General features: G+C 46.2%; 1 protein-coding gene across 4 annotated transcripts in view; it reads left to right on the top strand.

Annotated features, from left to right (window-relative positions):
- Positions 1 to 27,653, top strand: part of dacha (dachshund a) — a 103,170-nt gene that overhangs the window by 18,917 nt on the left and 56,600 nt on the right. For all 4 annotated transcript variants that reach the window (XM_028984622.1, XM_028984624.1, XM_028984625.1 and 1 more), the window contains exon 2: positions 27,381 to 27,496. In XM_028984622.1, the coding sequence (XP_028840455.1) occupies positions 27,381 to 27,496 (116 nt within the window). The remainder of the gene's footprint in view (positions 1 to 27,380; positions 27,497 to 27,653) is intronic.

Here is a 27,653-nt window from a genome sequence, read left to right on the forward strand (position 1 = left end):
CTAAAGTCTTTATGAGTGTGACCAGTTAGCAAAACGCTGTTCGTTCTGACCTTGCATTGTGATTGGTGGAGAGGTCGCAACATCGCTTTAAACCCAGCATCTACATTTACATTTACAGCATTTACCAGACGCCCTTATCCAGAGCGACTTACAATCAGTAGTTACAGGGACAGTCCCCCCCCCGGAGCAACTTAAGGTTAAGTGTCTTGCTCAGGGACACAACGGGGTAAGTGGGATTCGAACCCGGGTCTTCTGGTTCACAGGCGAGCGTGTTACCCGCTAGGCTACTACCACCCTGCGCCGTTCCTGACAATAAAAAAAAAAAATTCTAATCAATAAAAACCTCTAATCAATAACATCTCACCTTTTGTGGATTTGTTTCTTGAACTAACACCACCGTAACGGATTCATACGTGCCTTTTTATCATTTTATGGATCATTTTAAAAAAGACCGCACAATACACTCCTCTCAGCCTTCCAGAAGATGCGATCAGAACCATCCGTTGTATAATCTCTTGCTTCCATGAATTTATGTTTTTAGCCTCATTCGTTTTCTCTTGTTCCTCTCAGCAATGGTTGGTGCCTCTTGCCGCCTTCCACTTTTTTCTCGATTTCCCTCCCTCCCTCGCTCTCATCCCTCGCTCCCTCCCTCCCTCCCTCCCTTCCTCGCTCTCATCCCTCCTTCCACACTCACCGTTCTGGAGCATGTCGGCTTGGAGGGATTTGTGTTTGCGGATGGCGAGGGCTAATCTGGAACTTTCTGGAACGCAAGCGACAACGCTCCCACTGTGCTGAAGGATATTCGCCGGCTCAGAAGCACTCAGTGTCTGGGATCGGCCGCGTAGCTGATCCCATAAAAGCTGCAGTTTAACCGCCGGTTGTCCGACGCTTGACACTCACTGCCGTTGGTTTATTGTGCATTAAAAAATGTCTGAGGTGGTGTGGAAAGCAATTCATCTGATTAAACACGGAATCCAGTGACATTAAAAGCCAATAGGCGCATTTAAAAAAAAATTTTTTAACTGATGCATAAATAGATAGAACAAGAACCTGCTTTGAACCATTGTGAACAAGGCAGGAGCCTGTGTGATAGCTGTCAATCATCAGGCTCCTCCCATTTTAAACTCTGTTTATTAAAACACCCTTAAACAAAAATGAGGTTTGTTAGGTTTCCTTACCTTACACCATACAGCAGCTCATTTTAATGCCTCTTTTTCTCTTCCTCTCTCCTCCATGACCTGCCTGTTCCTGCATCCTGCTGGTCTTGTCTCTCCAGGTAAGAACGTTCTAAAATATCCATAAATAATAAGTGTAAAAGTGTAAAAACGGATCTCGGATGATCATTGCGCTGCCTAAAATCGTATGAAAGGCATCTGATCGAAACGAAACTTTGCATGCACTTCATGAGGAAGCTTGTCCACTCAGGCCGTCGGTGATGACGATGGGGGGTTTGCGGGACAAAGGCCCGTCTAGGGCTCCTCATGTAGGGCCCGGCGTTCCGGAGCGCCAGGACAACGCGGCGGCCGGGGATCAGCCGAACGCCGGGCCGTTTATTTTCCCATCAGCGGATCGCGATCTCTGTGGCATCTGGTCGACTTTAATACGCCTCTCTGTCACCATTCACCACATAATCATCTACTGTAGAACACCGCGCCGCTAATTAAAGTGAAGACCTGACAAAAGTGATTTATCTCTTTCACGCACGCATGCGCACACACACACACACACACACACACATACATACACTCTTCTGTCTGTCTGTCTCGGTATAGGCCAAATTAATTACACCAAATCAAATTAAGAGCTTGCACCAAACTGTCCTGTCTCTCTGAGAACCGCAAGACCTTTATTAAAACACACACACACACACACACACACACACTCACACTGCTAAATAGCGGCACTTTCTAGCGAGATGGTTGCCCTCTTATTTGATCATAATTAATTCTGTGTATAAAAGCAATAAGTAACACTGAAGAGCTGTTCGTACGAAATTGCTTTTAGTGAATCTAATCATGTGCATTTAGTGCTGTGCTGCAGGTCACAGGCAACTGATCCCGGATCAGATTAAATACAGCACTGGTGTTAAATTGGTTTTATGGGATTTTCTTCATTGTTACTAAAAAGAACACATATGGATGAACAATGTAACAAGAACATTTGAACATTTGAGCACATTCTCCATGTGGAATCAATGGAGATTGCATGGAGATTGAATAGGGTGTTGGTAACGTCCAAAATGAGACGAAGGCTGATTTTAATCCCAGGTCAGAGGAGAAAAAGAATCGGAAAGTCCCAGTGGGATTCGATTTACCTGCTTCTTGTCATCCATACATGAGACAATTGCGCGGCGAAACAATAGCCTTTCTTTGCTCTGACAATATGTCCTTTGAAAACATCCTGTTTTTGCTCGCTACTTTATAAAAGTTAATCAGGCCATCCTGTCTCAGTTTGGGCAATGGAAATGCCAAAACTCAGATTTCTGAAAGGAAGGATCTAGAAAAGTTTATTAAAAAGTTGACCCCTTGGCTCTGAGCTGCCGGTCAGTGTGGTTTTTTTGGCCACTTCTATGACGTGCCATTAAAAAATGTAGCAGGCTGATTAGTCTGTGACGTCTGTGTGAATGCGGCGTGTGTGTGTTGCCGTGGTCCACAGCGTGACCTCTTCAGCAGGAGTGTGTTGCCGGGGCTGGAGGAGCTGCATTCTTGCTCTTTGTGCTCTGTTCTTGCCAGTCACTGATGCAGCGCTGTTCAAATGAAAAATATGCTGATTTTAATTAAATAGGGGTCATATGTGTAGTTCACCTCCCACGTTTAAAGGAATTTAATCTGGTGCCTGGTGTGTGTGTGTGTGTGTGTGTGAGAGAGAGCAAGAGAGCATTGAGCTTAAATATGTGTATGTGGACATGTTTGAATGGGTTATTTGTGATTTTTTTTATTTGTGTGTGTGTGTCATGGCCTCAGCCATGTCACTCATGACTTTAAGTCTTAGTGCCTTGGGGTGTGTGTGTGTGTGTGTGTGTGCGTGTGACTGTGTGAAAGGCCTGTCTGTGTTGGAGGTGAGATTGAAACAGAGACAGCTGTGCACCTGCACCTTAATAAAAAATGCCACGATGGACATCTCCCACAATCCCCTGCTGCACTCCCTCCACCATGTCAGACTGCCAGGGGGAGCAACGGGGCTAAATCGGCCTTTAGCCGCTGAATAAACAATAACAGCCAACAACACCTTTAACTTCAACTCAAGGGGAGAACTGTCATCGCATCAAATATCGTACGATCGGTAGCCGTTCTCAGATGGGACGTTCATTTACTTTTTACGAGGTGGCAGGACAACGTAGCGTCAACTGAGACTGGTGTCATAGGTTTGTGTTTTCCTGACATTAAGAATGTTATAGGCTATTTTTATTTTGCCATTGGTCACATTTTGTCTGTAAGGCTTATAAATGTTGAATGTAAGAGTCTCAGTACATGATAAAGATCTAAATATTTCACCATGTTAAGGAACGACGCTATGTATTTTGTGGTATACTAATATGTTATAAAACTATTTAATTGAGCGTCCCTTTTAAAATGGTTGAAAAGAACGAGCGAGGCGCTCATGGAGGGAGCACATTACTGAAAGGAGTGTAATTGGTCCGGTCCGGTAAGGGTAATTGGCTTGCGAGGAAAGGTAAGCAGAGTGCATCTGCAGAAATGTTAATATTGCATTACTGCATACAAAATGTGATTACATCAGCAGACAAACGCGGGAGAAATTGTTGAAAAAAGGGGGGAACCGGGGCAGCTTGTAGGTAAATAAGCAGATTATTAACGGGAATTGTTAGCATGTATTACTTTCAAACACTAATATATTCACAAAGGAGAGAGAAAGGGAGTGAAGCGGGCGAGCGGGGGAGAGAGAGAGAGAGAGACCTTTGCGCTGAAGTGTCACTTTTGCAGTGGCATTGGGAAGAAGAAAAAGACTAAATTAAATCCAGCTGAATAAGGACTTCTACTCTCACAGGAGGTGTGTGTGTGTGTGTGTGTTTGTGTGTAGTGAGGCCTGTATTAGTTTTGACCTCCTCTGAGTGAGCTAAGAAAAAGGGAGATTTGATTAAATGGATGCCCACGGGTCGTGACCCTGTCTGCACACACTGCACCTCTCAGCATTAATCAAATAACACTCCTGCCACGTTGACTGTGTCGACGCCCTGCGCCCGCGGTGGACACTGAGGCGGTGTCCGACTTGTTGGGGATACATACTCTGTGTGTGTACTGCGCATAGCTATTGTACGGCTAATGTGCCATTTTTGTATAAATTACACATGTAGATACATGAAGTATTATGACAATTAATTTGCGTGTCTCTGATGCTGATCCTTTTCCTGGCACCGGCAGGACACACAGTGTCACATTAATAAACAAGGTCAAACACGTCTCGTTTGCCGGCTGTTACCCCTGTTTACATCTGTCTGACAGTCCCTATAGTGAACAGGACGCGCCACCTATAGTTTCAGGTGGAACAGAGAACAAGTTCTCTACCGGAGCACGGCCGCCAGTCTCCGGCCACGGCACAGAGGCGGCCCGATTACAGCCTCTCGCCACGGGCGGGGTCGCGCGAGGCGAAACGCGAGCCCCGAGAGCGGCGTGGAGCATTTCGGGGGGGAGATTAGGCCGAGTGCACTTCACTTGCGGCCGTAATCACCACACCACCTCCTCCTGCCCAAACCCGGGGCTCTTTCAGCGGCAGAAGTGGGGCGACGGGAAAGAGAGAAAGAGTCCATTCGCATTCATCAGAGACAAGGGAGGTCTTCACTAAGCCGATCGCACGGACGGCAAAATGACGCGGGAACCAGACTGAATATTATGCGTCTGTCACATTATGCATATGAACGTTTCAACCCCAAACAAACTCCCATTGTTGGTGAGGCTATGGGAGGAGCCGTGTGTGTGAATTAGGATTTACAAAAAAAAAAAAAAGAAGAAGAATAAAAAAAGGTTTTTTTTTTTTTTTTTTTTATGACCCCCAGTGTCTGCCGCCCATTGGACAGTTAAAGATTCACAAGAGAGCGAGGGAGGGCGGCCGATGGCTCCCTGGGCGATAGGAGCGCAACGTAATCGCTGGAACAACAAGGTTATTCTCCGGGACGGTTCTTATGACATCTGTGTGCTAGTTAAACAGCTTGCGAATATGCTGATAAAACGCCGGGCTAATTTACGGCGCCGTAAAGCCGACTTCACCTTCAGTTATAGTCTGAAAATATTTATTGCCGGACGGTTAAAAAGTCCTGAAATTAAATGCTTTACGGCCGTTTATTCGCCAAACGTAAAGCGGGCGATTATTGCCGGATTGGTGGTGGTGGTGGGGGGGTGGGGGGGTTGGTGTTTGTTAAAAACAAACTGGAATAATATAGATAAGAGGACGGCGCGGCGGAGGGGAAATTTCTCCACTCTTGAGTAAACATGTCTGCTGAATCAATCCACTAATCTGCAGCCTTGTGACGGAGGGCCCAGCGCAGGAAATCCAGCCTGCGAGCCCCCCCCCTCGCCGGTGTTGCCGCTTTATTAAATATGGCACAGGCCACGGAAAAGGGCTACTTCTGCAGCGTGGGTGTCCTCAGCGCCGGGGGGGACTACCCGATGAGCCGGGAGGAGGTTTTTACCCCCCCCCCCCCCCCCCCCCGTCTCTGAATCTACTCGTCGGCGCGGGGAAGAGGCGTTTTTCACGGCACCGTGCCGCTAAAGGTCACAGGCATTTATTTCAATACCTCGGCCTCCCAAAAATAGCCTCACGTTTAGATCATTTCCAAAGGAAGGGAGGGGGGGCGGGGGCACGGACACGTATTAACCATTAACGCCTGATTCGTTAATGTCATTAAGGCCAGCACCCGCCCCTCCACGTTTCTATCGGCTTCCTCCGGGAAACGAAGAGCGAGCTGCCTGTCCTGGAAGCCGCATCCTAGAAGGACCCCGTACGATATGTTCAACGCCGCGAAGGCAATTCCCAGAGTAAGTTGCCAAAAACCGAAAGGGGGTGGAAAAAAAAAAAAAAAAAAACCTCTGCCGGAGAGTTCAGAGGAAGAGACGCGGGAGATTATGTTAATCGGGCCCGTTTTGATTCCGCGTCCCCGGGGGGGGTTTCTGCAACGCTTATTTACTTATCGCACCATCCAGATAACTGGTTAGATAATAGCCGCACAATATATCACTGGATTCATTTTGCCCCTAATCCGTTTCCCACCGGGCTCCATTCCACTTTTGTTTGAGTAATGAGCTGTAAAATTTAATAATTCACTTTTTTTCTCTCGCACTATTTTTTTTACTTTTTTGGGGGGGGGGGGGCTGGCATGAGGGTTGAGTTTAGTAGAGCGCAGGGTCTCGATGGAGAAATCAGCTGTCAGAAATCCTGCGGCGGCGGCCCTACTCCTCTTCAACAGGTGCCCCACAGCGAGTTGGGGCGAGGTGCGGCCTTCACCTCCGCTCCTTCTAGTGACTCCATAATGGACGAGTTGAAGGAGGAAAGAGCGAATGACACGTTCACATTTCCATTCGTGGCTCTCGCACAGAGCGACTTCCAATCGTAGTGACAATCGCCCTGGAGACACTCAGGGACACAATGGTAGTACCTGGGTCTCCCAGTAGGCCACCACCTCATACTAACACCAAGTGCAAAGGTTGGAATATATTTTTGCAATCCCCACAGCAGACGGCCATCAATATTACGGGTGAACCAAATGATGTGCTGTTCATTTGCTCTGTGTGCTCGGGTCAGATCCTATTTCCAGGCCCATAAAATGAATCATTTGAGGCGTGTGATGTCGGGAGGGTTTTAGCATTGGGGAGGGTGGGGGGGGGGCGCGTCTCCATCCATCCGGTCATTCTCCATCTCTCCCTTACGGCCCAGCTGTTGGCTCTAAATGGATACCTGCAATTCATCTTGGTGCTGCGTGTCACCAGAGTTTACACCAATTTCAGAGTGCTTCTCTTCTTTCATAACCCCCCCCCCACACACACACACACACACACACACACACACCCCGCCGCCATTCTCCGTCTCATTCCAAAGGCCTCGGACCCAGACAATGAAAACAATGAGGGGCGAGCCTTTCTCTCTCTCCTGTCTCTTTCCCACAGCCCCCCAGTCCCATTTCATGCTCCGGCTGTTCGGCTCTTTTGTCGCCGGCGCTCGCTCCGAGCCCCTCTGGCTAACTTTCAGCAAAAACAATGCTTCATACGTTTGTTTATTTATTCGTTTAGGCTCCTTCTGAAGAACAGCATGGCCATCTGCTTAATGTAATAAGGTGGATTAATGGGAGAGATTTGCTCTCCCTCCCCGTTTTCCTTTTAAACTCCCTCTCTTCCCTGGTTTTCCCCCGGCAGGCCTGGTGCTGCAGGCCTCTTCTGCTCTCGCTCGCGCCGGGCTGATTTGCAGCCCTTCTGGTGTCACCAGCGAGACCACCGGCCATAAATAACACCGGGGCTTCACCTCTGTACCAGGGCCAAAGGAATACAGTGTCGTGCCATCCCAGCGGCAGCAGGGCAGCAGGGTTTCCACACAGAGGCCCTCTGCCATAGATAGAGAGAGAAAGAGAAGAAGTGAGATCGTTCTGCTGAACTGCGATACGGGCGGGTCTGCAGTCACGTCGGCTGTTTGTTTAACAGCATAATATGTGCCCAGTAAAGGGAAAACGGCGTGGAATAATTCCAAGCTGTCAAAAAAAAAAAATCATAAAAACGTCAGTGTCACCGCTGTTCACACGTGCAGAAGCTCTCCAGGACGCCGTCATTGCAGCAAATGACAATTTTTGAGCCTTATCAAACACTGTCCATGTAAAGCATGCATTTGGTTCCAAATGTGTTACCTTCCTTCACGTTAACACGTCAAAGTGTACTTGTTAACATGTCGGTATATTTAGGATAGTTATATAGAGCACTGGAAAGTGTTTCTCGATTGATGGCCTTGTGTCTGTCTAAAATATCTAAAATTTTTTACCTTTATTAAACCTTTATTACATGAAATTGCTCAAAAATAGAAAATGTTTTTTAAAAGTAATGCTTAATAATTAATTCCACATTTACACCTACTGTTAAATCATACAGTAATAATAATAATGCATTAACTATGGAGCTGTTTAGTAGTCAGAACAGGATGAAGTTGGAGGGTTACATTCACAGCATCGGTTCTCAAACTCTTCCCATGTTGGGTAAAATTTGGTTGCGCTCATTAAAGACCATCTCACCATGTTGAAGGTGTGAAATTCAAACCAGAATTGTAGTTCTTTCTCCTGTTTGCACTTTTTTTGCAACATTTTGTCCTGTTCTGTACGGCTCTTGTGCGCCTGTCCCACTTTTGTTCTGTCCTACTCTTTTTACTACAGAAATGACAATAAAAACCTACTACTTCTGCCATAGAAACAGAATGCTATGTGCGTTAATCCATTGCTGTATGTGTCAATGAGCGATGAAGAGTGATGTTCCAGCTTTTGGCGTCTCTTATTCCAGAGAATAGGTGTCTTGCCGCCTCACAGCGTGCTGGAGGTGATCCCACCCACTCTGTGAAAACACCCCGTGTCCGCAGCTCATTGCAGGTTTAATAATTCAGGATCCCCTCTATATTTGGTCGTCAGTTTTATAGGTGCCTGTCTGCAAGACTGTTTGGAACTGCTTGACGATGTTGGCATGAATAATGTATGTTGTATTATTTTACACTGGTGTAGGATCGCCGAGTGGGCTGTGCGATGCCCTTGAACCTAAATGGGCAGGGACAAAAAAACAAAATGAGTCGCTGTAGCCCAGGGCAGGGGCTTTATGCATGAGCCGTCAGCAGGAAAGATACAGGTGGCCTGTGTTTCGGGGACTGGTTGCACATTAAAGGAGCGGTCCAAAAGAAAAAAGAAAAGAAAAATCAATAAGGCAATTTGTGATTCCTCACCATGTGCTCAGTTCCATGGAATTTTGTCAATTTTCAGAATTCTCAGGATAGCTGGACAGTGAGGTGTAACAGCGGGATCAAGGTTACACGCTTTTGCCAGTTCTCAGCTACTGAAAGGCCTGGGGACGCTGGGAGAATTACCGAGAGCCGTGAGCTTTTCGATCACAGCTATTGTGCTAATGGTTCCTTTTAAGAGGATTTCTCTGTTTCCACAAATTCAGGTTGGAACTACAGTTTTCTTTGTACAGCTTTGTGCAGTCATTCCCAAGCTCCCCTGTTCAAATTGACAAATGCTTAGAAGTAATAGAAGAGCAATAAATAAAGTTACTTTTTTTTTTTTAAATTAAAAGTACTCTGCTTAGAAAACACTATACTCTATTGCAAAACTCTAACAGTACCGTAATGAGACTGTGTTTACATTCTGTTGAGAAAAATGGCAATATAAAAAGGCCAATAATGCAAAGAATAGTAACATTTATTAATAAATTACAGCATTAACTTCTGTTCCACTGCATTTTAGTATTTAAAACCCCAGTGGAAAGCGTGTAACAACGTGACTGGATTGTCTGTGTGTAAATATTAACAGTTCCTAATAAACATATCTGGTTCATTTCAGGTCCTCAGTTTCTAATCTGACCTTCCTGAATGTGTTGCGGTGCTAAGACCATTAAACGGCCATTTGACCCAGTTATCCCCACCCTTTCAGGAAGCTGGGCCCTGATTTGATAACTGGCCCTGTTTTGTGCCGGCTGTGACAGTCACAGCTGTCTGCTCTTGAGCCCACAATGCAAAAGTTAAAGGCCCAGTGGCCCTCCGGCCGCTGGTGTGACCCTCCCCGAGCCCGGGCCTCGCCCCCCTGCACCGGGGCCAGCGCTGACCTGGCCGTGGCCTCTTTCATTACTGGCATTCCAACAATGTATTTGTTTAAAAAGGAATCAATTAAATTCAAATCTCTCTGAAAGCAGGCTTTGTAAGAAAAACACTGACTAGTCAATGTTTAGATTGTGCAGCCACTGCATCTTTTTTCCACCCCACATCCTTTCTTTCCTCTCTCTCTCCCTCTCTCTCTTCCTTTTTTTTCCCCCCTACAACAAAAACACATGGCCTTAATTGCTTTATGCAAAAGCACAACAGTGTTTTACACGGCCCCACCCCCCCCATCTCCCTGTGTGCTATTTTCTTTTCATATATCTGTTGTTTTCCTCGGCACAAGAGCACCCCTGATACTCCTGAGCTGACCCGTGCGCGTTTCCAAACAGAAACCGCCCTCTACTAAACGCACAATCTCGCTAAACAGAGACGTGCGTGTTGTTTTGCCTCAGCTGAGAGGCCGGAGATATTATTCATCTGCTCTGTGAGGACCAGCTGTAGAATTGAGTTTTTTTGTTTTTTTTTTTTGTTTTTTTTTTGGGTGGGGGGGTCTGTTTTGCTAATCCACACGTACCAATTCTAACCCTCTATTTGCAGAGAAAACTGGCAATATTTTTTTCCCCCCTGCAATGTTCTCTAGACATAACAGCAAATGCCCCTTTAACTCCTATGAGTCTTACAGGGGGTCACGGTTGTGGCGTGGGACACGCCCACATTGAGAGGGAGGAGCTGAGGGTTAGTTGGACGTTTCTCTAAAGTGGGGTTGGATATCTGACCCCTCATTAAAACGTTGTGATGAGTTAGATGCAGAGTAAATTGGATAACTGTATAACAATGCTAGTAAAGTGACAGATGGGCTCTCATTGCAGTTTAAAGCTTTTTATATACAGCAAGTATAGATTGAGCCATTATGGTCATAAATTAACAATGTATTCTGAATGGTAATTCTCTTATCATATAATCTGAGAGTAGAGATTTAGATAATTATTTGGTGAGACGACACTGTGTTCAGTTTTATTTACTATGTTATATTGGCCTTCAGTGTGAGGTATAAAACAATGGGCCAGAGAGCAGGGGGGCGGGTCCACAACTTGATTAGAGTGCCTTGGTGTTAATGAAACACATCTCAAGCCCAATCTGCTGGTACAGCGTCTGTTCTTTCTTTTTAAGTAAAAGATACACCCCAAAACAACACCAGAGAATCACACTGCTGTTGTCCGGGTTTAATGTTATATGTAGTGTGTTCATGTCCATTGCTCTGTCACCTATTTTACATATATCTGCGTATCTACATGTTGTGAGGACGACAAGGTTGTGGTTGATAGCTGCCGCAGACACTGTAAACGGATTTGTTAAATTATTGATGTTTAATTGGAGGCACCCCCCCCATTTTCATGACACCCTGTTCCTGTCCCCTTTGTCGTCATGACAGCTACGGAGCGTAGTAGCCTTCAGGTGTTTTCATACACCAACAGCCCGCTAACCAAACAGAGTGGCTAATTTTTCAGTACATCACTGATTTCAATATAGTGAATATGGTATGGTGTTTACACGAGTGTTCAGGTGAGTGAGTGACAGATGGATTATGTACAGTGTGTGTGTGTGTGTGTGTGTGTGTGTGTGTGTGCGTGTGTGTCCTCACATGTGAGGAGAGAAAAGGCTGCAGGGCTTGGTAATAGACGTACACACACAAACATGCATATTCACACACATACATACTACACAGACATAATGCTCATTACAAAGTACAAGACAAACAAATACACGCAGCATGTTACTATATGCAATACGCATGCACGCATGCATCGTCCCCCCCACCTTCCCAACACACTTGCCCTCCCCCTGTTCCACCCTGACCTTGAGTTCACCTCTCAGGAGGTCAGAGTTAATGCAGGTGGTGATTCTGTTTACGCAGTCTTTACGCCCAGCGTCCGGCTGCTCAGAGAGCGACCATTTCCATACCCCCCACCCCCCACCCCCACCCCTCTCTCTCGTTTCTTGCATTGCTTATCACAGGTGAGTTTATGTGGCAGAGAGAGAGCAAGAGGGTGGATAAAAGAGAGAGAGATACCTGACTCCGGGTATGTGGGGAAAATAAAAAATAATTCATATATTAGCTGTAGACTATAGTTCAGTGAATAGCGTAATTGAAAAACATGTAAAGAGAGGCTGATGTGTAATCTGTAAATCCTGCAGTGCTCATTACAAGCAGGCTTATTTTCAGCATCGGTTTATCCACATTGAAATGGGAGAAACGCAAGCGGCATTTAGGGCCGCATTTCTGAAATGTTGGTTTTGAACATTTGAAACAGTTATGCAAAACTTTTGTAGGCAGGTCTATGGCTGGGGACAAATCAATGACCGGTGTCCATTACAAAGGACATCAGAATTCCTTAATACTGCTGGCATCATTGTAGACTCATCCATAGGTGCAACACCTCACCACTATAGGGGGCTGGCAGTAATTAAGAAGAGCCAGCAGAGCTGACTGCCAGGAGCCTTGGTGGACCAAGCTGGTCTCGCTTTGACATATGGAACCATTACTCAGCATCTCGCCCTCTCACTCACGTTCTGCTTCCACTTTACCCACTTCCTAGTCAATTCATGTTGTTGAATAACCAAAAAATTGAGAGGTTAGGGTGACACTGATAAAACGGGTATGGGGTACCCAACAATTTTTCACTATGAACTTAGGACCAGTTATTAGCAGAGTATATCATCCAATCATTAATCAAACTTATTATGATATCAATTATACCATCCATTATTTATTTAATTCCAACAACTGGTGGGTTTAACATAAAAAATGTCAACCAAAGTATAATAAATATATAATCTCAGCTATCACATTTTACACAGTGTATTCATTTTATTTATATTTTTTTTACTTATGCATACTATGGAAAAAATTTCATAGTAATTGCAAATTTGCAACGAAAGTCAGACACTAACTAATATCAGTATTTGATCAGGTTTTTTGGGGGGGATTCTCTGACTTCCCTTTAACTGCATCCTTAAATTGTTGTTCAGCGAAGATTGTGCTGATGCGTCTGCCCTCTTTTCGCAGCGGTACCGGGCGGAGCGCCCTTCAGAGTGATGCGCGAGGAGATGGGACTAATGATAAGCCATTGCGGTTAATTGCTATGAAATTAGACTTCACTATCGAGGCTGTGCTTACTGTGCCTTTGTATGCAATTGTGAGGAAGTTTTTACACGCCTCTCTGTCGCCTTTTCTGTCTCCTGTGTTTTTGTTTTTTTTTCCCCGTCTCCCATCGGTGAAATTTTGTCAGGGGCCAGCAGGACTCGGAACGGCATCTAAAGGCTGCTTGGTTATGCTGAAGCGGCAGTTTGGCTCCCGTGATGCTCTTTGCAGGGCGTTTATCGGATTCAATGCTGGCCGAAGAGAGACGGTGTCCTTGCCGGGACAGCAGCAAGAAGGAACCTGGCGATCAATGGTGCATCATTTGCATTACAGCGCTCCGTTAACTACAGATCTGACCATCGATCCATGAGCAGAATAGGGTCCACAGGGGCATGCACAGAGGGGGGGGGTAGGGGGCTAGCTTGGTGGGGACATGTCTGCAAAACAGTCAGAGGCTTTGAAGGAAAAAAAGTAATCAATGAAATATTTAATAATTCCATAAATTATGCAGCAACCTAAGGATTTTTTGCTTAATAACCAAATCATGCCGCCTCTTATGTTTATACCAATTATGCATGTAGAGTAGATTTTACATGAATTAGAACACTTTTAGCTAGAACAAATGTTATAAATCACCTGAAATTCTGCCAGATACACGTGAATGCAGCTTTGGCAGAAATTGGATTGCTACAGTTTATGCTGAATATATCTCTCCAAACTTTTCAACGCCACATACTTCTCTTCTTTGGCCCTTAGATCCACATATCTTTAAATCCAGATACAGATGGTGTTTTGTTTTTGGTGTAAAGAAAATCTGTGTTTTTCATGGTCATTACACGGTTGGTCATTTTTAGATGTACTTTAACTATTACTACTACTATGTTGAATATTTCAGAAAGCATCTAACAAACAATTTGAAAAACAAAAAAATAAGAGGAAGCACCAGTAGATGGAGCGGACGTGAGCTAGATGGATTTGAATGTGCAAATGTACAAAGTTTTAAAGAAAAATTTCCTCTGCTTTTAACCATCACCCTTAGTGAGCACTGGGCAGCCGTGCGTTGCTCAGTGGCACCTCAGTGGCAACTTGTCAGATCGGGATTCGAACCAGCAAACTTCTGATTGATAAATTGGACAAATATCACATTTTTTTGTTGATATTCACCCTGCAGCTACAAAGTGTTACAACTTCAATGCATCTTATGCACTGGTAGCCCTATACAATCATATCAAAAGATACTGCAGAGTTTTAAATGGTGACCTATTATGGTACAAGGCGCATTTAAAGGCCAGTGGCTGTAGGTTCGAGGTGGGCGTCTGTAATGGTGTGGTCCTATTTGGGGCAGTGGTGGCCTAGCGGTTAAGGAAGCGGCCCCGTAATCAGAAGGTTGCTGGTTCGAAACCCGATCCGCCAAGGTGCCACTGAGCAAAGCACCGTCCCCACACACTGCTCCCCGGGCGCCTGTCATGGCTGCCCACTGCTCACTGAGGGTGATGGGTTAAATGCAGAGGACAAATTTCACTGTGTGCACCGTGTGCTGTGCTGCTGTGTATCACGTGTGACAATCACTTCACTTCACTAGTGAAAAAAGGTGTGGCGCTGAAAACAGGCCACTGCACACCTTTACTAGAACCCCCCCCCCCCATAAAAAACAAGATGGAGGAGGTGTGTATATTTAATCCGCACTCTCTCTCAATGTCACAACCTTGACCGCCGCTCACTTACTCATCCCGGCCCCCCGCCGCGGGCCGCTCCCGGCTCCCGGCTCCCGGCTCCCGGCTCCCCGGCTTCCCGGCTCCGCCATTGTTCCGGGACTTCAAATGGCGCGCGGCCGCGGCGCGCGCGGACTTTAAAGCGCGCGCCTGACAGGCGGGCGGGGGCGCGCCTTTGCAAGATCTGTTGGCCGCGCTAATGAAAAAGATTTATTCATGGTTTCTTTTTTTTTTTGTAACGTTTGGGAACGTTAACTCGCGCCGCGTTTTCATCGCGGCTCTCGGGAGGCGCCGCCGTTTTACTTATTTATGGCGCGCGCCCGAGCGGCCTTAACACCCCAAGAGGAAGGTTCGAGTTGGGGTTAATCCTGCAGGCTGCACGTTCAACGCGACCATAAAGCAGGTCGTAATATAAAGACGATTCTTTACCGGAGAGGCGGATGTTGAATGAATCTGATTCCTCCGAATCCACTTGTCACCTTCATGAGTTGCCAAAGTGACAAAAAAAAATGACGTCCCCATTGTCTAAGAATGCCTAGAGCGTGAAATGGTAAAGGTCACTACTTTTAAGGTTGTTATTCCAAAGGCCTGCTGCTCCACAGTATAAAACCCCTAAATGAGAAGCTTTGACTAGGTACCATGTATTATCTAATGTAGTGAAAATGTAGGAGAGGGTTATTATAAAAACAAACCCTACACTGTCCAGAATCCATAGTTCCTAAACACATGATATTGTTACATAGTCGTTGTACATTCTGCATTTTAGATCTGGCGAAGGGACGACCTGAGAAATAGTGAAACTTTCCCAACGCTTTTCAAGTGGCGGCCCAGTGATAGGAGGCCACGGTGAGTAATGGCTGCGTGGAGGCTGCGGTGTGTCCCGCCCTGCCTCAGACAACAATGTCACACTGATTAAAGAAGCCCCCTCTGCCCGTATACACATATATAAATAGACGGTCCGGTGGTGAGGGCTGTGTGAGTTGGGGGAATGATAAGAGGGGGGGGAGAGAGAGAGAGAGTAAGGACACTGTTCATGTACATTAAGAAAGGTGTGTGTGAGGCTCGTTTTAATTTGAAACATGTTCATAGCATACACACACACACACACACGCACACTCCTTGTAATCTACTCTTAATGGGAGCCAGTCTCTTTTATTCTTTTTTTGTGTGTGCGTGTTGCTCATACCCATAGGCCCACCGCCCTCCCACCCCCTGTGCTCGCCGCATTCCTTCCCTGTGCTCCGCAGCTTGCTTCCTGATATTGCACATTGTTTGGCGACATCAAACGCGCCCGTCTCAAACATGTGTCCATTTAGGAGCGTGCAGGAATCTGCCTCGTCTGGTCTGCATTACTCCGGCCTACTTAAGCGCTAGCATGTGGCGCGGCTAATCAGAACATACATGTATTTACTGCTCGGGCCCCCCGCTCTGGCCCGGAGCTTTAGTAAATAATGGTGCCGGCGAGGGTCCACATGGAAGTGAACATGCTGTGGTGTGGCAGAGGCTAGCGCTAAAACAAACATCCTGCGCAGGGAAACAGATTGGACACATTTAGGCAAAAGGGGCTAGAATAGAAGCAGTTAAGCCACCGGCCGTCCCACAGTAGTTCATTGCATGTCAATTATGTGCGTGCGTGCTGATTGGCTAATTGCTGCACTAAGTGGTGACTCTCATGGTCTTGTGGTAAGATGTTTTCGCTGAGTAGAATGATGGTGTGTGTCATGAGCCATCAAATCATTTTTCTTTTTAACTGGAGGTGGAACCTGGTGAGTTTTTAAACATTTTGAACATGATATGTTTTCTAATGTTTGTCACATGCGTTCCAGCAAGATGAACTATGACACGTTATGGCTTATGTTGTTTTCATTTATGATGTTGCATCAAAAATCAGCTCCTGAGTTACCTTAGTGTATGTATCAGGGCCTAGCTGAATTGTCAAGGTGCTACTGAGGTCCCCCTGAGCAAAGCACCGTCCCCACACACTGCTCCCCGGGCGCCTGTCATGGCTGCCGACTGCTCACCAAGGGTGATGGTTAAAAGCAGAGGACACATTTCGTTGTGTCACCGTGTGCTGTGCTGCAGTGTATCACAATGACTTTCACTTTCATCTGTGGGCATTTTTGGATTGATGCACCCATTTCTCATTGAAGCATTCTATAGTAAGTTTGTGTTTTTGTACTTGTATTTAATAAGACTATTTCATTATTTTAGATCTATCATGTTTTTGTGTTTTCTTTATTTTTTGAGCATTGTAGATTTGTGTAGGATTTTTGATGAGACTGTGGAGTACCTGGGTGCGCTGGTAGAGGGTCCTGGTCAGGTCAGGTAAAGTAATTCATTTGTCTACCTGAACATTTTGTTTGTCTGTCAATTTCTTTAGGCTTGTTTTTTTGGAAGCGTAATAAACAGGGCTTCTGGAGCCACGAACGGTTCCTTCCTCCTCGCGGCATGTTGCATTATATTAACGGGGTTAAATTAACGGGGTTAAATTAGTGGCGTCTTGTTAGGTGTCGCTCATGAGGAGGAAATGAAACGCCTGTGACCCAGACAGATGGGTGGGGCTCAGTAGGCTTTCCACTGTCCTTCCCTGACTGTATGCCTGCGTGCAGCAGGTTTTCCGAATTTTACGAGCAGAAATCTTGTCTGTGGGCTGGCGCGACTGCGCGTGTGTGTGTGTGTGTGTGTGTGTGTGTGTGTGCACGCGTGTCTGCACTATTCTGTCTGCATGTTTGAGTATCTACTCAGATCTGCTAACCAAACACGTCAGCCAGGGCTCATGCATCGCTAATGAATGTTTATGGCTAGATGAGGAGTAGAGGTGATGACAGGAAATTGATTTGATGGGTGTTGCCATGGTGATCTTAAAGGAGGTCGGGATCAGTGACACCTCTTATCTGAAACGAGGACGTGCGAGTCTGTTTGTGTGTGCGCATTTTTTTTTTTTTTAATATATAAGAGCCATAGTGTCTTGACAGTGAAGAGCCGAGCGACATCATCATCCAGACGACGTGCCCGTATGATATTCATTCTGAGATGCTTAATGGAAATGTTTAATTCTCCATGACAGGCCGCACCTGAAATTGGTTATTTTTCATGTGGAAAGAACAATTCATCTTAATTTCTGTATTAAACCTCCCAGCGTATTAAACATGTGAAGCTGTAATCAAATTTCAGTAATGTGTTTGGAGCTTCTGGATCTGTTTGGCCGGGACGTAGCAGAATTCGCAGGGACGTTGTGGGAAGCATGACCTATTTTAGGAATCGCAGGAGTTTAATCAACTTGTGGCAGTTTGCAATTTGCTTGAAACACTGTGGGGTCAGTGTGACCCTCACACCGCTCAACTGCTTGGTGTGGGGGGATTAAATAAGGTGTTTACTTGTTTCTGCTGTACTGTAGGGGCACGCTCACCGACACTGCAGTCTCGGAATCAAATAGGATGCAAAACCTCTGCCCTTCAACCCCAAATACATGTAAATAGTTGACAATTTCATAACGTATTCCCCATCCAGCCCTTTAGCTGAAGTGAGCGGCCGCCGTGGAGATCGTATCTGGGCCTGTCTGGAGGCGCAGAGTTTTGGCAGGTGTGGGGTGATATGGGTTTGGGGGTGGACCTTGTGTGCCTGCAGGTGGGACCTGACGTATGGGGGTCTATTCAGATCAAAGCAGCGATACTCGTCGCTCAATCTGTCTTCCTTTTTTCTTTTCAAGCGAGTTCCTCCAAAGAACCAGGCTGGTACGTAAGTGACCCGTGTTCAAAATGTCTCCTGAACAAATTGAATTATTGTCTAATAACTTTTTACATACATGAACTTTGGATCAGTTGTTTGAAAGTACAGGAGTATGGGGGTAAGTATGCGGGGGTGGTTGTGCCTCTGTTGAAGAGATTATGGCTGCATGATATTAAATGAATAAGAGAGAGTGTGTCACCCTCTTTTCCCACTGCACCCCCCGGTCTCTCCTTTGCATGGAGTGACACTAATCCTGGCTGAGAAGCCTTCGAATTGGAGGGGAGGCGGGTGGGGGTGTCGTGTTTGCCGCCCCTCAGAGCACATTGGCAGACAGGTTGATAATGTCAGAGAATTTAATCCCGACTGTTGAGCACCGGCCGCGGTATTGTCTGAAGGCGAACTCCCAATCCACTTGTGTCAGATGGAATCCTTTTCCCTGAGTCAGTGCCCGTTGGGTCTGACTGTCTTTTCTCTCTCTCTCTCTCTCTCTCTCTCTCTCAAACACACACACACTGTACAGATTGAAATATACTTTTTGGGGTAGCTGGTGGAAAGGGTGTGACCTACATGGCATATCTTCATAAATACTTCTGTAATTTCACTTATTTAATGTATTAATTTATTTTCTATTTTAGAGATCAAGGGAACACAATACAGACTTGCTTTACCTGGTCTGTGTTAGTGTCTGCCGCCAGGTTTCCATGCAGAGCAGGAGTAGATCAAGGATGGTGCCCTAATTAATCAGTCGCGAACCATTAAAAATATATGCACTAAAAGTCGCCTCCAAACATTTCCATGGAGATGCAGACACAATGACAGACATTTTAAGGCTGCTAAACAACGTTCCTTATCAGAACCTCACCAACTCATCCGCATTATAAGAAATGAAGGCAACTGAACAGGAAAGTAAACTTGGTAATTTGCTGCATCTAACAAAAACCCAAAAGTCTTGTTGGATTTGACGTTAGTGAAAATGATCCCTGCATGATGCATTATTTGAGGGCTCAACAGCAACATAACTTATGTTGCTGAACGTAAGTGTTTAAATGCATTGTTAAATATTTAATATTAAAAAATACTTTGATCATTGGAATCAACTATTTCAAACTATATGAATTAAGTGTTCGTTAATTGCTGTAATTTTGTTAAGTTAAATCTAAGTGCGTATTGCTGGTTTTTGATTTGTGCATCATTGTTGAGGTGGTCTCATCGGTGCAGCTACCGGGTCAGTTGCTGTAGTAGGGAAGACGAGCCAGGGTCGGGTTCACATGTAATGTAAACATTTAATGACGTTCCCTCAGGCTTCACTCTGAAGGATTTGGATCTTTTGGAGCATGTCATTTGTTTCGATGGACCTCCTCTATTAGGGTGATCATTCACTGGTTCATAAGGTGATGGATATAAGCAAAAGTGTCATGTCATTTTTCAGCAGTTTTTAAATGGGGCTGTGCTCTGTGGAGAGAGAGCTGCATTTGTTCTGCTGGGTGCTCCTCAGGGAGACTCTGTTCTAGACCCTGTTGGCCCTGTAGAAATAGAGGGGGGTTGGCTTTGACAGGTTGGGCCACTCTAGCTGAATGAGTGGCCACGGTTGCACTTATAAAGGTCAGAGGTCATTCAGTCTGCCACACTGAACTGAGAAAGCAGAAATAAAAATCAGAGGTAGAGTGGTGGACTACAGACTACAGTCTCTCACACACACACACCTATTGACACATGCATCAGTGTGTGTGTGTGTGTGTATAATATATATGTAAATCCTCCACAGGTCTGTCAGGTGGCCTCTTTCTCCAGCGTTCTGCCCTGAACAGAGTGATCACCACTGACACCACCGAAGGGTTAATCCGAACCCAGACCCAGCTCACCATCCCCAGGACTCAGAAGCAGCAGGTTTATCTGTTCTCTGCTCTGTTTATAGAGGAATCAGACATCGGTGTATCTCTGCGCCCTGACAGCTCAGCTGAGCCTCTGTAAATCAGCAGCTAACGGCTGTACCAACACCGAGTCAATACAGAGAGAGAGGAGGCATGCTGAGAGATGAGAGCGATGGAGGGAGAGAGAGGAAGATGAAAGGGGGAAGTGAGGTGGAAAAGGAGTGTTGAGGGAGGCTTTTAATGTGTGTGTGTGTGTGTGTGTGTGTGTTAGTGAGAGAGAGAGTGAAGGGTTACATTCCTCTGTCTGTGATGAGGGTCAGACACAGTTGGGGGGGGAGATGGGGGCAGCAAACCTACTGAGACCTCTCTCTCACCCACTCACTCACCCACTCACTCAGACTCACACTCACATACATGTTGCCTCATATCTGTCGGCCCTGCCTTTAATCTGCCCTTTATACTCTGCATCGCTTTTCCGAATTTCTCAGTCTGAGGACAGTTCATGTGAAAAATTCCAACCATGCTGCCATACCAGATACCCCTTATCCGAGTTTGGATCTAGCGGAGGATTCAGAATATCCTCCAGCAGGTTGGAAAGCAATTAGAGAATATGTGCCCCACGCTGTTACGTTTTTTTGGGAATGATGGATCATGATCGTAGCACCATGGGTCAGACGTTGTGCCCCTCTGTTTTGATTGGTACATGGAGATAGCTGGGCAGAAAGAGACTCCACCCCGCTCCTTCTATAAATAAAGAGCAGGAGGGAATGGGTTGACACCTCCCTTACACCAACCCCCAGCACGTCCCCCCACGTCTGGTACGGCTGCGGACAGCAGGAGGAAGAGCTCCTGACATTTACTCAATACCATCAGGAGGCCCGGAGTGCCACCAGCGAGGGGGGCGGGTATCAGCACATGCTACTTAAGCTAAAAGCTGGGCAGCACTTAGAGCAAATCCAGGCGAGTGAAAAATTTCTCCTCAGCAGATACACCGTCCCAGCCACCCCCACCCATCCATATCCATCCATCCTGCTCTCCTTGCCGTTTTCTCCTCCTTCCATGTCTTTCTTCAAAACGACGGATGGATCAGACCACTTTTAAATGAAATCCAAGGAATGGAGCAGAATGAAGGTCCTGGTCAGTGGAGGTCCTCCTCAGCAACATCATCCCTGTGGAAGGTTCTGGAAGGTGCCAGTGTGGTGCAATGTGTGACGAGGGGGTCTTGTCTGGCCCTCTGCCGGTTCTCCACCCCTCACCAAAGCTGCTGCTGTGTAGCAGAGCTGTTAGATGCAACGTTGGTGTGTGTCGGACAATCAGCAATCAAGATAATGGGCCATAGCTGAGGCAGCCAAAGCTCCTCCATACACACACACACACACACACACACATCACCACCACCCAGTCACCCTCTTCAAATTAAGAGTGGAGGAAATGGCCCTAATGCCACACATATTGAATTGCTTCAAACACTCAATACACTTGCTGATGAAATGATAAAAAAAAACAGTGTGTGTGTCTGTGTGTGTGTGTACACATTAGCGGGACGAGTGACCTTGGCCCCTTTCAGACATCGTCCTGTTGGTATGCAGGCGTTAGCGTGAGCTAAACCCTGTTCCCTCCCGTGCTGAACCAGGGTCGCACATTTGTTTGAATGGCAGGAGAAATTGATTTAGTTCTAGAGATTACCTTTAAAAATACATAAGAAAAAAAAAAAAAAAACCCACAACGCTGCATGTTTCCTTCCTACTAAGCTGGTCAGGGCCGGGGACTGTTCTGAATGCCGGCTGTGTCTGTCCTCGGCGCTGGCCCTCGCCCTGACATTAGCGCCGCTGTCAGCACCGGTGGCCTGATTCGAGGCGACTGCAGGTGTCCGGGGTGTAATGCCAGCGTGTGTGTCTGTGTGTGTGAGAGAGAGAGAGAGAGAGAGAGAGAGAGAACGGCTGTATTCGGAGTGTGTGTGAAATGTGTGAGCGAGGTTGACGGGTCTTCGAGAAACGGTGCACTGTGGGACGGGCTACAGCAGGTCACATCATTGCCTGTTTTCTAGTCCGTCTCTTTCGTAAACCGACTTTCTCACTAAATGTCCCTCTTTATGAACACATTAAACGGCCATTTCATTTGCTCCAGTGATTAATGGCTGGATAAATGTGCCTGAAGGTCAGGATGTTTGAATTCCTGTATTCCCGATTCGGTATCAGAGTAAATGTGATTGCCGGAGCCTGGCCTTTTTTGGGTTTTGTCCTACAGGAATGTGTGAAGTTTGAGGAAGTCCACCCTGCTCTCCTCCATCTTCTTTCATAGATCTCTGAATCAAAGTATCTGAGTATCTGACTAAACTCTGTGACAGGAACTACTTGTGTAGCCTGGACTCATTTTTCTCAGAAGTAGGACAGGGTTTTTTTTTGTTGGTTTAGAACAATAGAAAAACACACAATAGAAAAAGACATTTTGGTTGCAAACTAGACCTTACAAGTTTGATGCGACTCTACACCTTGTCCTGTCCTTGTACAGAACGAACTGTCAGATATCAGTGTGAGCTGATTTTTTCCAATAGTCATATTTACTTATTTCTTATATCAGTCATTGCAATTCAAACATTTATCAACTAACTACAAATCTGAGCACATTTGCACTTTTGTATAATTTTATCTTTAGATTTCTTTTTTACTATACTCCAAACCGGCCTTGTATATTTTTCTTTTTCTTTAATGCCTTGTGCTGTTCTCTCTTTCGCCATGTAGTCGAAGGTGCGGCCCCTCCTGCAGTCCATGGTCACGATGTTCAAGTGAGAATGAATCACATTTCACACTTAATGAAAAAGCTGCATGCTGCTACTTCACACCACAGCACCAAACCACCTTCCTGATGCCACGGTGCCGTGAACCCAGAGAGTCATGCGTGGCATCTGCTGACCACATACCCCCGCCGAACGGCCAGGACCCGGATCCCTGGCCTGGTCCGGCGCGCTGTGGACTGTGAGACTGGCTACAGCAGGTGGGATCTGCGCCCAGCCAGCGTCTGGCTTGCGGCAGACGGGGAGTGAGGCGCTCTCAGCAGCGTTGGTTGAATGTGCAGGCATATGGAGACTGGCATCTCCTGGGCATCAGTGGGCACAGCGAGCTCCACCTCTCCCCCTCCCTCTCTCACTCACTCTCTCTCTCTCTTTCCACACCACTTTTGGCACACAGGCAGCATTTCTCCCTGGGATTTGCGATCCTTTCAAACATGAGTAATTGATGAATTGTATGCAATATGCAAATGTGAATGCATAAATCTCCTGACTGACAGCTTAATTTATGTGAGCCTTTAAGAATGCAGGATTAGATTTTAATTAAATATCTTCAAAGGCACCCTGACTCGTACATTTTCTTTTTTCCTCCCTCCCTCTCTCTTTTTTTTTTTTTTTTTGCCCAGGCTGTTGACTTTGTTGTTGTTTAAACCATTTCCCATTAAAATTTTTGGAATCAGATTAGCCCCCCCACACTCTCATACGTGGCCCCTGACTCCCTCTTGCTCCAAAGTTTTCTTGACTTGGCCACTCCTGCCTTTAATCCACCAAAAAGAAAGTTTTTTTTTTTTTTATTATTATTATATAGTGGAGAACTGATCTCAGAACAGCTCCACGTTGAACGCAGCTGGACTGCTCTGCAGAGGTTTGACTTCTCAGTGTGGGAGGGGCTCGGTAAAGTGCCACACCCTACACCCCACCCCCCGAAAAACCCACTGCGGCATTGTTTCCAGGGAGACGAGCAGGTGTCTGGTGCGTATGAATATTTAATGCGGCCCGTTTAAAAGATGACAAGGGCACATTTGTGAAACTCGCAGGGAATGAAAAGTGCTTAGTAACCCACTTTAGCGCGCCTCCGTTGCCGGCAGCGCTGTCGCCGGGGATTTGCCGCGAGTGATTGGTGCAGACGAGCGCATTGACAGACTTCTCTCCTCTCTGGCGAGAGGAACGTGCGGCAACGTGTGAATGACTTCTCAATGCCATCTGCTCTGCCTGCCCAACGGGACCACTGACAGAGTGGGAGTGTGTGTGTGTGTGTGTGTGTGTGTGTGTGTGTGTGTGTGTGTTGGAAGGAGGGCAGAGTCTTATGTCTGGGCTGTAGAGGGGCCGGAGTGTAAAACATAAACTGGCATCACACTGCTGGTAAATGGCAAAAAGGAAAAGGGGAGAAATGCACCATTTCTGAGAAACCTCAACACACACAAACACACACACACACAAACACACACACCTAGAGGGCAAGCAGGAGTCGTAGCAGAACAGCTGAGTGTTCAGAAAGCTTGGAAACCCTGAAAAACACAGCTGAAGGGGAAAGAGACCTACCTGCAACTCGGCTTAATGGCATAAATCAGGCCAACGTGTCTCATTTTATTTCTAACACGTTGTTATAGAACAGCACTGAATAATTGAATATTCATGAATCTGAAGTTGTAGACATGACAGCTTTCAAAGAAACAACGGGAGGAAAAGTTCATAATTTTGATCTGGATACATCATGACACTGTCATTTGTCACAGCACTGTATCGCTAATACACAGCAATATTGGAACATGGGACACATACATCAGATCAAGAAGTGCAGGGCCTAATAAATCCTAATAAATGATTACTTCAACGTATAATAAGTCAAAAAGTCGAGGTCGACCAATGACATGAAGCACTGAGCATATCGGGCGTGATCGTCTGTATAGAAAAGATTCCTTTTTGGAAGGGAATATTTTAAGGAAGCACCTGTCCCTGGCGAGGAAAGGGCTGCTTGAAAATCAACAATGCGCAGCGCCACGCTGGAGGAAAAAAAAGGTGTGTGTGTGTGTGTGTGTGTGTGTGTGTGTGTGTGTGTGTGTGTGTGTGTGTGTGTGTGTGTGTGTGTGTGTGTGTATATATATATATATATATATATATATATATATATATATAATAAAAAATCTCTCTCACACAAAGAGAATAGACTTGAGATGGCCTAATGGCAAAAGTGCCACACCACCCCAGTCTCTCAGACTGGGCACAGAGATTAATTATTTATCTTTAATCAGACAATTGTGATAATTGAAATAAGTGGCTTCCCTGTATTTAATATTAAAAGTTAATATCTCATCGTACATGTGTTAATCATATGGGTAACACTTGATGGAAGCATCACTCCTTGCCATTTGGTGCTTGTAGTGTAAAAGCGATTTTACGAAGAGCAGCAGGCTGCCTACAGTAACAGTGATTAATGTTGATTGTGTGTGATTGTCCCGCCGCCCGCTTTGCGCGCTTGACTGTTGACTGTTGGTGTTTTAATTGGATTAGTGGAAGCGACAGTCCAGAACGAGAGGGGGGGGCGCCCAGTAGACGCAGCGGGTTCACGCCGAGTTTACCATCGATTGCGCGCCACACCACTTCGTAGCATTTCGTAGGGTGCAACAGAGCTGTTGCAGTGCGTCGCCATGTGCAGCACAGGTAGGTCACGTCACGTGGCCCGGCCCATCGCAGGGGGGACCTCAGCTTCACCACGCAGATACCCCTTTCATGGTTTGTGTAGTGCCGGTCTAGGCCCTGACTATTGAAATGAGCCGTTTGGTATAATTAATTTGGATTTCTTGGACAGGCTTTATTCCACCCAAACCACTCATTATGTTATCAGTCGTTGCACAATGGAAAAAAAATACACGCATATGCATATGAGTTATAATATTTTAAAAGGGTAATATAGAAAAAAGTACTAGTTTATTAACGGCCCTTGTAATTGTGGTTTGAGTTCACCCTGCTCTTTGCATTATGGTGAACAAGGTTGATTAGTTGGGGCCGGGGAAAAAACTGCGGAAGCAAAGGAGGAGAGACAGTGTGGGATGAGCAGCGTTTTAGGAAGGTGTAAAAAATAAAATAAAATGAGCTTGAACTTATTTTTTACTAACAAACCTAAAGTGACTAACAATAGTTTTTGCTTTTCAAAAGCATTGTTCAATTTTTATATCAATTTTTATATCGTTGTTCATTGCCCATCACTATCCCGCACTGTTAATTTCAGCTGGAAATAGGTTTGATATAGTTGTCAAGTAAACCTCCAAAAAAAAGAAAGAATAAAAGTCATGATCCTGATCACCAGTTTGATCAAACTGGAACTGATGGAGGAACATGTGTTCATATCCTGCCGTGTTTTCCACCTGATGTTCCGTCTTTTGTTCTCCGTGGAGCCCCGCCAGTCCCGGTGCCGTACCGGCTCCTCTGTGGTTTTTAGACGGCCCTTGATGGCCGTCTTTCTGGCGGCGTGCAGCCCTGTGCTGGCGGGTCGGTCCTGCTGTGCCGCTGCGTGTTTGTGTGTTGACTGGGATCGTATCTACCGTATGTTTGCATCTGCAATATTGATGAAAGTCAGGCGGGGTGACGAGCAGGCCTCTGTTTTCCGAGGATAGCGTGCAGATGTGACATGTGCTGCAGAATTAGCATATTTACGTCCCCCCCGTTTCCCGTTTCTGCACGGGAACCGTCACTGGCTGTTGGTCAAAACACACACACACGCACACACACACACACACACACTCCCTCTGGACAGGACTCCACTTTTCCACATGGGAAGAGGCCGTGCGTGTGTGCTGCTTTTATCTGATTGAAGTGTGTGTGGGGAGGTATTTAGCCTCCGTCTGGTTCATACATACAAGGTGTGTGTGTGTGTGTGTGTGTGTGTGTGTTAAAGCAGGATGTTTGTGTGTGTGTGCGCGTATGTGCCTGTAGTTAGGGGCGTTGCGTAACTTAAGGAAAGTTTCTGCTTATTTCTCACTTCCTGTCCCCTCGGGGTCACACGCGCACCCCCCCCCCCCCCCCCCCCCCCCCCCCCCCCCCCCAAAAAAAAACAAAAAAGGCCTTATCAGATGGGGCCGGTGGGAATAGGAGGTGTGTTTCGCCTGCCTGTGTTGTTGGAGAGCTGATCTTAATCTGCGTTTTTCCGGGGGTGAGGGGTGCAGTTTTATCCTCACCGTCTCGCGTTATCTCTCCTCTGCGGATCTCCCATCTGCCTGCCACCGTGCAGTAGAATCCGTCCTAAACCGTGTGTGTGTGTGTGTGTGTGTGTGTGTGTGTATGGTTGATTGCTGCTCCATTGCTTGTAATTTTATAAGCAAAGCGATTCAATTTTAATGCGAAATGTCTTTGTGCAGCTCGAGACCCGGTCGTCCACCGAAGCGCTCCCTGGGCGTGACAATGACGGACAGCTCGAGACTCCTCCCCCACGGTGTACATGGGCTGCTCTCACCAGGCCTCCTGTCGCCAACAGGTAAACTCCAGGCTCTTTCATCTCCCCCAGACACGATCAATAAAACGAAACAAAAATATGAAACTCGCACGATCTGGCGACAGATGCGTACTGCAGACCATTATTCTCCACTATTTTTCCGTCTTTTGCTTTCTCTGTTTTTGTTCTGTCTTTCTTT

Source organism: Denticeps clupeoides, chromosome 6, assembly GCF_900700375.1.
Source record: "Denticeps clupeoides chromosome 6, fDenClu1.1, whole genome shotgun sequence".
In the NCBI taxonomy this organism is placed as follows: domain Eukaryota; kingdom Metazoa; phylum Chordata; class Actinopteri; order Clupeiformes; family Denticipitidae; genus Denticeps; species Denticeps clupeoides.